The sequence below is a fragment of the Thalia democratica genome, chromosome 2 (assembly GCF_965202585.1).
Source record: "Thalia democratica chromosome 2, ktThaDemo2.hap1.1, whole genome shotgun sequence".
NCBI lineage: Eukaryota > Metazoa > Chordata > Thaliacea > Salpida > Salpidae > Thalia > Thalia democratica.
Genome location: NC_139166.1, coordinates 101,513,597 through 101,526,533, shown reverse-complemented (window position 1 = coordinate 101,526,533; position 12,937 = coordinate 101,513,597). Strand labels below are relative to the sequence as shown.

At 24.6% G+C, this 12,937-nt stretch overlaps 1 protein-coding gene across 1 annotated transcript; it reads right to left on the bottom strand.

Annotated features, from left to right (window-relative positions):
* Positions 1-1,183: 1,183 nt before the first annotated feature.
* Positions 1,184-5,398, bottom strand: LOC145829149 (protein furry homolog-like). Its single transcript, XM_082936876.1, has 3 exons — positions 5,195-5,398; positions 1,889-2,013; positions 1,184-1,256 (listed from the first exon to the last, which is right to left on the bottom strand). Exons 1-3 carry the CDS (start codon positions 5,366-5,368, stop codon positions 1,184-1,186), a joined length of 372 nt encoding a protein of 123 aa, XP_082793002.1. The 5' UTR covers positions 5,369-5,398.
* Positions 5,399-12,937: the final 7,539 nt, after the last annotated feature.

The following is a 12,937-nucleotide window of genomic DNA, read 5'->3' as shown; positions in this document are numbered from 1 at the left end:
ACTGAATCAGTCCAACTTTTATAATTTAGATTATTTTGAAAAACTCAAACTTCTAATGTTATTTGTTACTAAATTATTGTAAGCTTAAGGAGTAAATAAAATAAAAAGTTTGTTAAAAATCTAGCAACCTGTCGAGTGGAAACTCCATCGTTTATTGAAGTTGCACTTTTTGCATTACTTTTTCCACTGTAAAAAATATTTACATTTCTTTGTAATAAAGCTTTGAAGGTTCAAGTATAATGAATTATCACAATAATTCAATGATGATTTTGTAAATACAGGGTTGTTATGGGTTTTATAAATAAGAATAAGGTTTTTCAAACTTCTTTCAGATTTTAAAAATACTTTTTTTTTTGCATACTCACACTGTAAAGTAAAATTCAAGGTAAAACTGTCTTAAATAGTATAAAAATATTGAAAAAACTATAACATTTCTTTGAAATTGCTTTATAATAAAGACTTTTTTTTTATTATACCAAAAAATAAAAATTATATGATAGATTTTTCGTAACTTATAAGAGTTTCATTTTTTAAAATAACAATTTTATGAAATCCCAGGATTTTTCACAGCTTCACAAATTCCAGGTTTTAAGATTAAGATTTCTAATTAAGATTTACAACTACGATTCAAGTAATATAAAAACTCAATGATGGTTTTCTAAATACTAGTATTTAAGTTAATACCAATTATAAAATGCAGTAGTTTAGAAAAGTAATGATCTTGAAACTATTTTGTAATAAAAAAAACTGAAAACCAGTTAACATTGATCTAAAAAATTCATGCAGTTTTCAAAACGTTACTATGATACATTTTCACAAAATTATTGTTTAATTATTTATTATTTTACTTTAGTAAACAATTTTTTAGACTGTCATTAAAAAGAAAAAATAAACTTTATGCATAAGCAAAGATATGTAACAAAACAAACAAAGACCATTTATTTCAAAAAATTTTTTAAATCTGAAAACAAATAGCTTATTAAAAACTTGATAATTTACTTTCGTCTAAAAATGTAAAGTTTGAACTAAATATAATAAACTTCTACAAAAGTACAAGCAATTTAACATTAAGCTATATTAAAATACTTTTTACAAATCTAAATTAACTTGAAAATGTTGTTGCAAGTTTGTTAACAATAATTTTATTGTTAAATAAATTCACATTTTTTATAAATATATAAATTTAATACCTAGTAGTTTTACTATTTTCCAAAGAAGAATCTGGAGGTTTTATGCTTTTCAATTTGTGGTTGTACCTTGAAGTATTAAAACATTTAAAATAACGATATAAAAATGCAGATATAAAAAATGTTTAAAACATTACCTGTATATGTTTATTAAACTCGTGTACGTAATACATTGTTTACTATATGTGATTTTTCTTATAGTAAAAGTTTAGCTGGTATGCGTATATTTAATGAAAAAATTTTCAAAGCATTTTATTACTTAAAATATAAAACAATTGCGAAAGAATCCTTTAGAAAATGCCAAAGCTAAAGAAGCTAGTACATGGAAGTTTTGTTTAAGATTAAATGTTTATTCTTAGACCTAAGATATTGTATATAAAGTATACAAATGGAAAAGAAACATAAATTGTATTGGAAAACGTTTACAAAACTGACTATATTTAAAAAAATATTTCAAAATATAAAATAAATTAAAAATATTTAAAATTAAAGCACAATAAAAATGTGCTTTAAAAAATCTGTTTTAAAGCTTTGTATTAGATTAAGTATTTTTTTGTTTTTTATAATAAATGTATTTTGACCCTTTTGCTTTGATGTTAATAACCTAAATATAAAATGATTATGTAAATAATGCATCAAACATTAAAAATAACTATGTTATACACCTATTTTTTTAATTAACAAATTAGATACAAGCTAACCAAGTGAATAGTGCATCAAACAACGATGATAAACAATGTTCCGCAACACAACCTAAAACATTCATTATTTGATCAAATTCCAAATCCTCGCCTTGCTGCAATGACTTCAGTATTTTCTGGCCTGACTGTAAGTTAAGTGTTGTTTATTTAAATTGTTTTATTCAATACTTAAAACAGGGTGGCCACTGGTTTTGGAGAATTTTTTACAGGCTAAAGTGTTTGTTTTTTGGTCTATTTATAGTTTAAAACTAAGTTTAAGGTAAAAAAACTGTACAACTACATGGAGAAGATACTGTAAAGTTACTCTAAATAAAAAATATTTATAAAAAATTTTTAGATGGTGACAAATTTTTTTACCTATATCATCAAAATTATGCGTCAAACCAAAATTTTACTACCTGATATGTATTTATTTTTAGTTCCAGATTTTTCAGTAACTTTAGTATCAAAATCCAAGTTTTTTACAAAGTTCTCAAATTCGCGGTTTTTGAGCCTAAATTGTCAAATTACAGGATTTTTTCAGGATTCCTGGTTAAGTGGCCACCCTGTTAAAATAATAAAACTAATCCTAACAGCATTTAAAGATATGTGAAAGGTTTTAACATTTTAACACTGAAGTCTACACTAATTGAAAGAAGTGCAAACAAAAAACAATTGTAACAACTTTTTAGTAAATATTTAATGAATTTTTATAAGAACATAGGAGATCCAACATATTTCTTTTACAAAAGTTAACATTGGTCCTTATTTTAAGGGCATAGGTGTTGAACACCCTTTTTTGATTTTTGATTGTACTTTATATAGTTTTTCCAAAGCTACAAGTTGCTTTTTACAGGTTTTAAAAGTTCAAAATAATTTTTGAGACATAGTCAGTCAAAGTCGGAGGCAACAATAGGATCCTTGTGGGAGGTGCAAACTAAAACGGCAAAAATAGACTATTTCACTAAAAATCTATCTTCTCCTACGTTTTTTGAGATAACTACCTCAAATTTTCAGGAAATGTTCCTTGCAATATTTAAAAACAAAAAAAAAAATTCTATAACAAAAAAACTAAATAAAAGCTGTTTTTTTTTTTTGTTTTTTTATATAATATGTTTGTTTTTTAATTTTTTTTAAATTCTTTCTTACAGAATTTTTTAAATATAACAAGGATTATTTTTTTAAAATTTGAGGTAGTTATCTCAAAAAACGTAGGAGAAGATAGATTTTTAGTGAAATAGTCTATTTTTGTTGTTTTAGTTTGCGCCTCCCATAAGAAACCTATTGTTGCCTCCAACTTTGACCAGCTATATCTCAAAATTTTTTTTTTTTTTTAAATCTGTAAAAAGCAACATGTAGCTAGTAAAGACTATATAATATAAGATCAAAAACCAAAAAAAGGATGTTTACCCCCCTATGCCTTTAAAGTTTATACTATATACCAGTGCTTCTGAACCTTTTTCTACTGGCGGAACCCTTTTCCAAAATTCAAATTTTCCCCGGAACCCCTAATTTTACTTTTACATAAAATGTTTAATTAAATAAATGATCTTTTTTAAGTTTCAAAAAGCTTTGCGGAACCCCATTTCAGAAGCACTGCTATATACTATAAGATACTTTTTATACAACAAAAAAGTCAACTAACATATGAATATAAAAAAACTTTTAATACTACCAGAGAAACAAAAATTTTCAAGGCCGTTTTTCTAAAAGTTTTGAAATAATCACTAAAAGTTTATCTTCTCCTTCATTTTTAAAGCTATCTAATTCAAATTTTCAGGAAAAGTACTTTTCAACATAAGAAACAATTTGTAGGAAGAAGACATTTAAATAAAAAAAAAAATAGAAAATTGTGACAAAAACTAAAAAAAAAATCAATTATTTTTTGTTTAATTTTAATAGATTTTTTTCTTACAAAAATTAAAAAATTTGTTTTTTAAAAGTTGTTTAAAATTTATTTAAGATTTCTCTGAAATTTTTTTATGACAATTGCTCAAAAACTGAAAGAGAAAATAGATGTTTAATGAAATAGTCTATTTTTGCTCTTTTAACTTACGCCTCCTATTTAGAACCTATTGAATGCTGTAACTTTGATTGCTTATATTGCAAAAGTTACTACAAAATTTAACAAACAGTAGAAAGTAACAAGTAATTTATCAAACTATGTAAAAAATAAGACTAATTTTAAAAAAAAATTAACTCCTATGCGCTTAACAAGTGAAAAGCAACTAATAATAAAATTTGAAACATATCTACTAATCATTGTATTGGTTTAAAATAACTAAAAATCAGTCTGAAAACTAATAACAGAAGTTTTAAAAAGTTAGTAAAAACACTTCCATCAAACTTTAACAATTTTTTGACGTGTGTAAAAAACAACTGAGTTTAAAAACTGTTTTTTTTCACACTCGGCTTTGTAAATCTCGTTTGAAAGTTTAAAAAGAATTGACATGTAAGAAATAAAGAGATACAGATGAAATAGTTAAATTAAGTGCATAGGGGGGTTTACCTTGATTTTTACAAGTTGATCTTATTTAGTAGAGTTTTGTCTGAGCTATTAGACAGTTTTAACCGCTTAAAAAAAAATCACATTATTTTTGAGATATGAGCAATCAAGTCTGTGATCACAATAGATTCCTAATGGAAGGCGCAAACTAAAAACTCAAAAAAAGACCGTTTCACTAAAAATCTATCTCCTCATTCATTTTTGAAACAATCTTCTTCAAATCTTAACAGAAAGTGTATTATTAAATTTTAAAAGTATTGAATGCAGGAATTTTTTAATTTTGAAAAATAAAATTTTTATTCAAAAAAAACACCTATTTTTTTTTGTTTTTTTTATCTAAAATTATTATTTTAGTATTTTAAAAATTCCAACATTCAAAGTTTTTTAAACTATAAAAGGAAAGTTTTTGGAAATTTTGAGGTCTCTAGCTCAAAAATGAAGGAGAAGATAGGTTTTTAGTGATTTCTTTAATTTCCGAGAAAGTTGACTCTGAAAAATTTGTGGTCCATACGTTTGTATTGGAAACTTTTTATAAAAATTACAATATTTCAAAAGTTAAATAAGATATTTTAATTCTAAAAAAATTGGCTTGTAGTTTGTACTTAAATCTTTCATATAAGATCTAATGTTATTTTTAGTAAAAAAAATTTTGGACCTCCCTATGCCCTTAAATACTGTTAAAAAAATAAATTAAAAATTTATAAAATTTCATCAACAAATAAATATAACTTAACTCAACAAAAGTCTTGCAAACTTTATACAAAATTGATATGTTTTTATAACTCAATGTAGAATTTTTTAATACTTATTTTTCAACCCACCATTTTTTCACATTCAGCCATGTCAATTTTTCTGTCAACCCTCCTCGTGAACTCGTTGAACAGTTGCTTAACAACAGTCTTTCCGGAAGACAAACCTTCTTTTGTGATGTCATCTGGAAGTGTGATTGCCATCTCCTTTGTTTCAAGCTCCGTGTATTTTGTTAAAAGTGGCATTTTTGAATTATTTTTGCCAGTAAATATATATTAAAATAATTAAATCATCTGTTATAACATTTTAACTATTAACTGGTTAAAGTGTTAAACAGTATTGTAATTGTATTTTTCGGTTAATAGTGGTATTTTTGAACTATATTTGCCAGTATAAATATTTTTAAAAAATTAATCATTTTCAATTATCTATACATTTTAATTGGTCTAACAAATATTGGGATCTCCTTTGTTTAAAGCTCTGTGTATTTTGTTAGTAGTAGCATTATAAAAAAAAATATATTTTTACAAAAAATTTTTCAAAGTCCCAAGTAATGTCTTTTTGTTATTGTATAAAGGTTAGACTGTGAAAGTTTGAAAAGATTGCTTGAAAATATAGGAGGAGATAGATTTTAAATAAAATGGTCTTTTTTTGCTGTTTTAGTTCTCCCTTCCCATAGGGAACCTATTATGCGGCCCGACTTTGACTGGTCATATCTCAAAAAATAATTTGAATTTTTCAAAACAACAAAAAGCATCTTGAAGCTTAGAAAAACTCTATAAAATCAGATCAACTCGTAAAAAACAAAATTTACCCCCCTATGGCCTTAACTTATGAACAGTATGTTATAAAGTAAGGTTCATTTTAAGAACTAACTCTTTTCAAAAAGAAAGAATATAAAATGTTATGGGATTAATTGACTATTTTGGTGGTTTTTGATTTATTTAGCTTAAATAACTTTTGTTTATTTGAACCTGAGAAGAGAGAACCAACTTTTTATTACAAAAAAAATTGTTTATCACTGTTTATTTTTTACAGAAAAAACTCTATAAAATAAGATCAACATGTAAAAAACATGTCTAACCCCCCCTCTATGGCCTTAACTTATTTATAAGCTCCGTGTATTTTCCAATAAAAAGTTAAAAAACTAAATCATGTGCAAAAAAATTATCAGTGTAATTTTAAACTTGTGATAAAATGTAACATAGCAAACACATTGTTCATTTAGCTCCGGGTATTTTGTTAACAATAGCATTTCAAAAATGTCATTTGCTAATAAAAACTTGGTTTTTAAATCATCTGAAACTAAAATAATTTTTGAAATTTATCTAACTTGTTTACAAGAAAGTTATGTGTATTTTTCTAAAAGTTTCATTTAGAAAAAAAAAAGTCAGTAAATAACTTTCAAAATAATAAATAATCTGTAAAAATATTGAAGTTGAGATAGAGGCTTTAATTTTGTCAGTTCATTAAAATGTGATGTTTTTTATAAGTTAATTTAAGGTATGTTTTTGATAAACATATGTGTTTGTTTTGTTATGAAAGAAATTGAGTCCACAACTCAATTTCACTGTCTTCAAAATAAACATTTTAACACACTTAACTTTCACAAGTATTTTTGTTCTAAAACAATTTTAGTAGTGAAAATTAAGTGTATCATCCCATGGACTTGTTTTTAAATCGATCAACTATAAATAAAAAGTGTTTTGTTTGCAATGAAGAATATAAATATACTATGTTTGAAATAAGATGATGATTTGACAAAAATATCTTTTTATTTACATCAGTATGTTCAGTTTAAAAAATACTACCCAAAAACAAGCAAAACTATTAATTAATAACCAAACTCTTTTTTCAAAACTATTACCTTTTACAAAAAAAGAATATTCCACAACTATTACAATATTAGTATAATTTAAATTGTAAAAAGTTGGTACTGAATTATTTCAAATATGTTTCAATCTAAAAAAATATGAACTAGATTGATTTTATAAATTTCTTTCAGGTTTTGAAAATACAAGTTTTTTGTTTACTTCCAGTTAAAAATTATACTTGACAAAAAATGATGTAATAGTACAAAACTAATGAAAAGATGTAGTTTCACTTTAAATTAGTGGTAAGCAACGTACTACATCCAGAGTGAAAATGACCAGCCCCCTGTAACTTTAAAAGCTTAAAGGGAATCTGGCCCAAAAAAGCAAAACTGCTGCCAGCTTGAGTGTAAATTTTGCCCGCTCAATAAATGTTTCAAACTCAAACTAGATTTTCTGGTGCAAAAAAGGTCTTAGGTACAATTTATGGGTGGTTTTAAACTTCAATAGTGAAAATAGATCTTATATTAAATTATTACTTTGTCAACATGAATAAAGTACTTTTTGTAAATGAAACAAAAATGCTTCCACCTACCAAGGACTAAGTTTGTCCGTACACAACAACTAAAAACCCACACTGACTTCAAATTTTATTTACAAAAGTAAAACTCTGAACAATATGTAAGACTTAACTGTCTTACTAACAGTTTCTTTTTACAAAATCACAAATTAAGGCCATAGGGGGGTCCAACATTTTTCTTTGCAAAAATTAACTTTTGCTTTTATATGTAAGCTTTAAGTACAAATTACAAGTCATTTTTTATAGAATTCAAAAATATCATTTAACTTTTGAGATATTTAATTTTTTGTAAAAATTTTCCAATATAAACGTATGGACCGCAAATTTTCAAGGAAATTTTAAAATTCACTAAAAATCCATCTCCTCCTTTATTTTTCAAGCAATCTTCTTCAACTTTTCTGGAAACATTCCTTTTAATAAAAGGAAAAAACGTTACTTTAGAATTTTAGTAATTATAAAAAAAAAAAATTTATCCCAAAAATTAAAAAAAAAATTGTTTTTTTTTCAAAAAAAAATTGTTTTAAAAAAAAAATATATTTTTACAATCTTTTTTTTTAATTTCAAAGTAACGTTTTTTTGTTATTGTATAAAGATTAGACTGTAAAAGTTTGAAGAAGATTGCTTGAAAAATGTAGAAGGAGATAGATTTTAAATGAAATAGTCTTTTTTCACTGTTTTAGTTTTCCCTTTCTATAGGGGACCTATTATGCGGCCCGACTTTGACTGGTCATATCTCTAAAAATAATTTGAACTTTTTAAAACAATAAAAAGCATCTTGAAGCTTAGAAAAAAATCTATAAAATAAGATCAACTTGTAAAAAACATGGTTTACCCCCCCCCCCCCTATGGCCTTAATTTATACAGATTTAAAGAGTGTAGAAAATTTTAGGTTTTTCTTTGATTTTTGTTCAATAGTCCAGAAATGTTTTAAAAAATTATAAATTTATAGATTGTTTTGTCTAAACTTTCAAGTTTTAGGATTTCCAAGTGAAATGGCAACTCTGTTTTTGGTCAATTTTTTGTTTTGTAGTTAATTATTTTTCAAAAATAAAGAGACGATAGACTTATTTTTAACAAGTTTTAAAACTTTCAAAAAAAAAAAATAAAATAAATTAGTTGAAAAGTTTGTGATAGAAACATTTAAAAAAAGTATTGATTTTTTAATTCTTTAGAAACTGAAATACAGAGCTCATACTTTTAGCTTTCACCTAAATATTCACGAAAAATAGCTAGTTCTTATGCCAGGAATAAACAGTAATTTGGTGGTCATTGGATTTCAATTAAATATTTAATAAAGCTTGATAGCTTTGTTAAACATTGTTTATTTTAGATTTACAAAGGCTGATTGTGAGTTCTCACTGGTGATAGTGACCATACAATTGGATCGTTGATGTATTTTTGTTGCAACTTTGGTAAATACTTTCTTGGGGATTTGAGCTTCATGATTTTCCCACACTTTGTGATTTATAGTGTTGAGATTTTAATCCTGTGAGTGTTTTCAAAACGAAATTTCACCAAGGGATTTTTTTCATTTGAATAGATAGTTTTTTTTTTACTATATGTTTATTGTTTTAGATGAAAGAGGAAGTCTGATTTTTTCCACCATATAAAAATCAGTATGTTTACAGTAAGTTTGAAGATTTATAGCCAAAATTACACAAAACTGAAAATTTGAAAAGCTTTGAAATCTAACAGCTAAAGCAATTATTATACTAGACTTAACTAGAATTTGCATGTACCTGTGTTTGAATAAAACTTTAAATATTTAGCTTTGGCAACTCAAGCATAATTTTTTTTTGTTTATATCTTACTATTTAGGCTTTTTAAAATTTGTCACATACTTCCACTAGAGTCAGTGTTGTAAAACCACCTGAATCGAGAAATAAAAAAGCTTGTTAAGAAAAGAGTAAAGAATATTTTTATTCGACTACATAAAAAAAAGAAGAATTGTTCTAAAAAATTAACTCTTGTTTTTTTATTTATGAAAAAATATGTATTAAAAAATAGAGTATTTTGACGTTTATTTTAATCTGTTATTTAACTTAGTATACTTTTTATAATAAGTATTAAATTTGATAATTTTTTGTTTTAATACTTAATGTTAATATTAAATAAGTTTCGGTAAATTGCTAAAGTGGATAAGCTAATATTTTGAATGTTTATTCTTATGTTTTCATAAAACTTATATGCAAAACTATTTTATAAAATAAGTTTTTTATTATTAATACATTTAGTTTTAAAGTAGAAAGCAAGGATCTTTGAAACTATCATTGTAAAACTTTTTTATGAAACTCAAATGTTTTTTAGAGTAAGTTAAGTTTAAACGTGATAAGTTTTTTGAGGTCTTTATGGTTTTAAAAATTAATAAATTGCAAACAGCTTCTGAAAAATTAGTAAAAGTGTCAATTCGTTGCAATCAAATTTTTTGAATGGTTCAAACCAGTATATTCCGTTAAACGACTAATTAATGTGAATTAAAAAATTTTACGGAACCTAACTAGCACTTTTAAAAACAAATGACTTGTGTTAATAAACATCTTAAAATATTGATTGAAAACAACGTAACTTGAGATCTTTAAACTAACTGTACTTTGATTAATATTAAGCAAAATTTTGTAGTTCGACTTAAACTTTAATCATTATACAGCCAAAATGCACTCATATACTATATATGAGTGACTATATATCAATTGTTAATGTATCCTAGTTTGTTAATCAAAACTAGTAGCTAATACCTACTAAGTATATTTTGAAATGATAAAACTGCTATTTAAAGTAAAAAGTTACCTTTAACACATACACTATAAAGTAAAACCAGCTAAAGAATTTATCAACTCACTTAATACTTAACTTATAGACTAAATTTAAAACAAAACAAACCTAGCGTCGGTGCTATTTTAAAGCTTTCTTTTTATCAATAGTTAAAAACATTAAAGCTTACTGAATAAAAGAATAAAAGTACTAAATAACATTTGCTTTAATAATTGCTATCAAAACTTTATATCTTAACAGCTATGTTATAGTAGAAGTTTATTATTTGATTTGTTTTTTCTTTAAACTTTTAGTACCACATCTGGTCATATAATTGCTAAAAACACAAACAGCAACTTCATAAACTTTTATATAAATTTATATATTATTAAATGTTAATTATTTGTATATGAGTACAATTCAAACTGTTTTAATTTATCATTTACCTTATATACGGGCAAAAAAGTTAAACAAAATAGATTAAGAATTTTATTAAGATCACTTACCGTTAAAGGTTCTAAAAGCTTTCGCTCTGATTTTTATGTAAAATTTTGAAAGATTTGTAAACTATTGCGTTTATTTTGCCTGTTTTGCAGTAAATAATTTAGTTTACAATGTAAAGCAAAAATTTTAAAAAGTCTATCAAAATTTGATCATCTATTAAAATTAAAGCATGTTACTAACTTTATTTATAATAGAAAATTAGATCTATCTTATATTGTTTGTAATAACTGCATAAATCTTTTCTTACAAGTGAAATATTTCAGCGTAGTCTTAAAAGGTATTTTACTTTACAAGTATAGTACGCATGTTTAATCTTTGAATACTTATTAATTTTAACGACTTAAAATGCTCCTATTTACTGTATTTAAAATAGAAAAGTAGTCCTTTAAAAACCATTTCACTCCAGAAAATTAATCTTACAAAATAAAAGCTTAAGAATTGTAGATCAGAAGTATTTTTTTACAGGCGAATATTGTCTTTAAGTAGATGTTTCAAAAGAATTTATTATAAACGAACATTTTATACAATTTACATGAACAGCGTCCAGTGACGTAAACAATTATTTAATTATTTTTTTGCTACAAATTAAAAATAAATTGCAAACAATTTCCATAATATCAGGCCGGGGTATATAATGCAAATGTTTAATTTTAACTGGTAAAAGCCAGCATGCTTTTGTTGATCAAATAATAAAAGATCTATTCGACTCGACTTAATTTGTCAAAATTAGTATGCTAAAGTAAAGATACGGTTCTTAACTATTATACTAACAATTAGTTATGTAACTCAAAATATTAATTGATTTAAAGCTAGGTGATTATAAGTTTTAAAATATAACCTTTCAATCAATATTAGGCAAAAACTTTTAAAACTCAATTTAAAAGCTCCTTTTAAAATAAAATCAATACTTTTATTTATTTGTATCCGGCCGGATCAAAATTTATAATATTCACTACTTTATATTTAAAATGTACTATATTTATGGTGCCATCCTTTAACATTGTTTATAGACCAACGAGCTTTAATAAAAACTAAACTTGGTACCGAAGGCTTGTGGTCTGATAATCAATTGCTACGATCAAACCATTAAGCTAATTTGAGCTTGTCTCAAGGCAAACTTATTTTCAGGCTTTGGCTTTGTAATTGCTGACTTTTGCAATGTTTTCTTTCAATAATTAAAGTTTAGAAACATAGTTTTTGTGAAAATTTCACACAATTTACATGAAAATCGTTTAGTGACGTAATGAGTTTATTGAGGTATTTTTTGTGTAAAAAAGTAAATAAATTGCGAACAGCTTTATGAATATGTGTTAGAAGTGTTTCATCGATTCTTTCAAATATTTTGACTGGTGCAAACCAGTATATTTTTGTAAAACAACTGATTAAGACGTTTAAGAACTATTATGACGCCTTATTAACTTTTTTAGAAACAAATAATTTGTATTAATAAACATGTAAATTTATTGGTTCGACTTAAGCTTTAATCATTACACAGCCAAAATATACTGATATATGTATCCTAGTTAGTGAATCTAAACTAATAACTAATAAACACATTTGGAATGATAAAAGGACTAATATAAGTTAAAATTTACTTTTAAAAACTTAAAAACGTTTAAGCAAAGTACTTATTAATTTACTTAAGTTGTCCGTTGAATTTAAAACAAAACAAACTTAGTGTTATACTAAAGCTTTGTTTCGACCAATACCTAAAGTGCTAAAAACAACTTTACTTAAAGTAAAAGTATTAGATAAGACTTGTTTTAATAGTTGTCATTAAAACTTTTTATTTTAACAGCTATGTTACAGAAGAAATTTGTTACTTGATTTGTTTTCCACTAAATTTAATACTAAAACTTTGTTTCGATCAATAGTTATAAAATTTGGACTAAAACAATTGACAATAAAAGTAATAAATAATATTTGCTTTGATAACTGTCAGTAATATTTTTATCAAAATGCTTATGTCGGAGTAGAAATTGTTTTTATGCTAAACTTTACCACCGAATCTTTGATTTAAAACTAAATTACAAAATAAAAACAATGACTTCATAGAATTTAGTATACATTAGTATTTGTAAATAACAGTGTTGTCAAACAGAGTTTATACAGGTTAAAATATTAATGTGGACTTATATTAAGGTTTTTATCTTATTAAGGTTAATTGT

What these genes read in the sequence shown, in the direction of transcription:
- LOC145829149 (XM_082936876.1), bottom strand. Translation starts at nt 5,368, where the DNA reads ATGCCACTTTTAACAAAATACACGGAGCTTGAAACAAAGGAGATGGCA. An exon ending in TGGCTGAATGTGAAAAAATG is followed by an intron (nt 2,014 to 5,194) that starts GTGGGTTGAAAA and finishes CTTAACTTACAG; the next exon opens with TCAGGCCAGAAAATACTGAA. An exon ending in TTTGATGCACTATTCACTTG is followed by an intron (nt 1,257 to 1,888) that starts GTTAGCTTGTAT and finishes TAATACTTCAAG; the next exon opens with GTACAACCACAAATTGAAAA.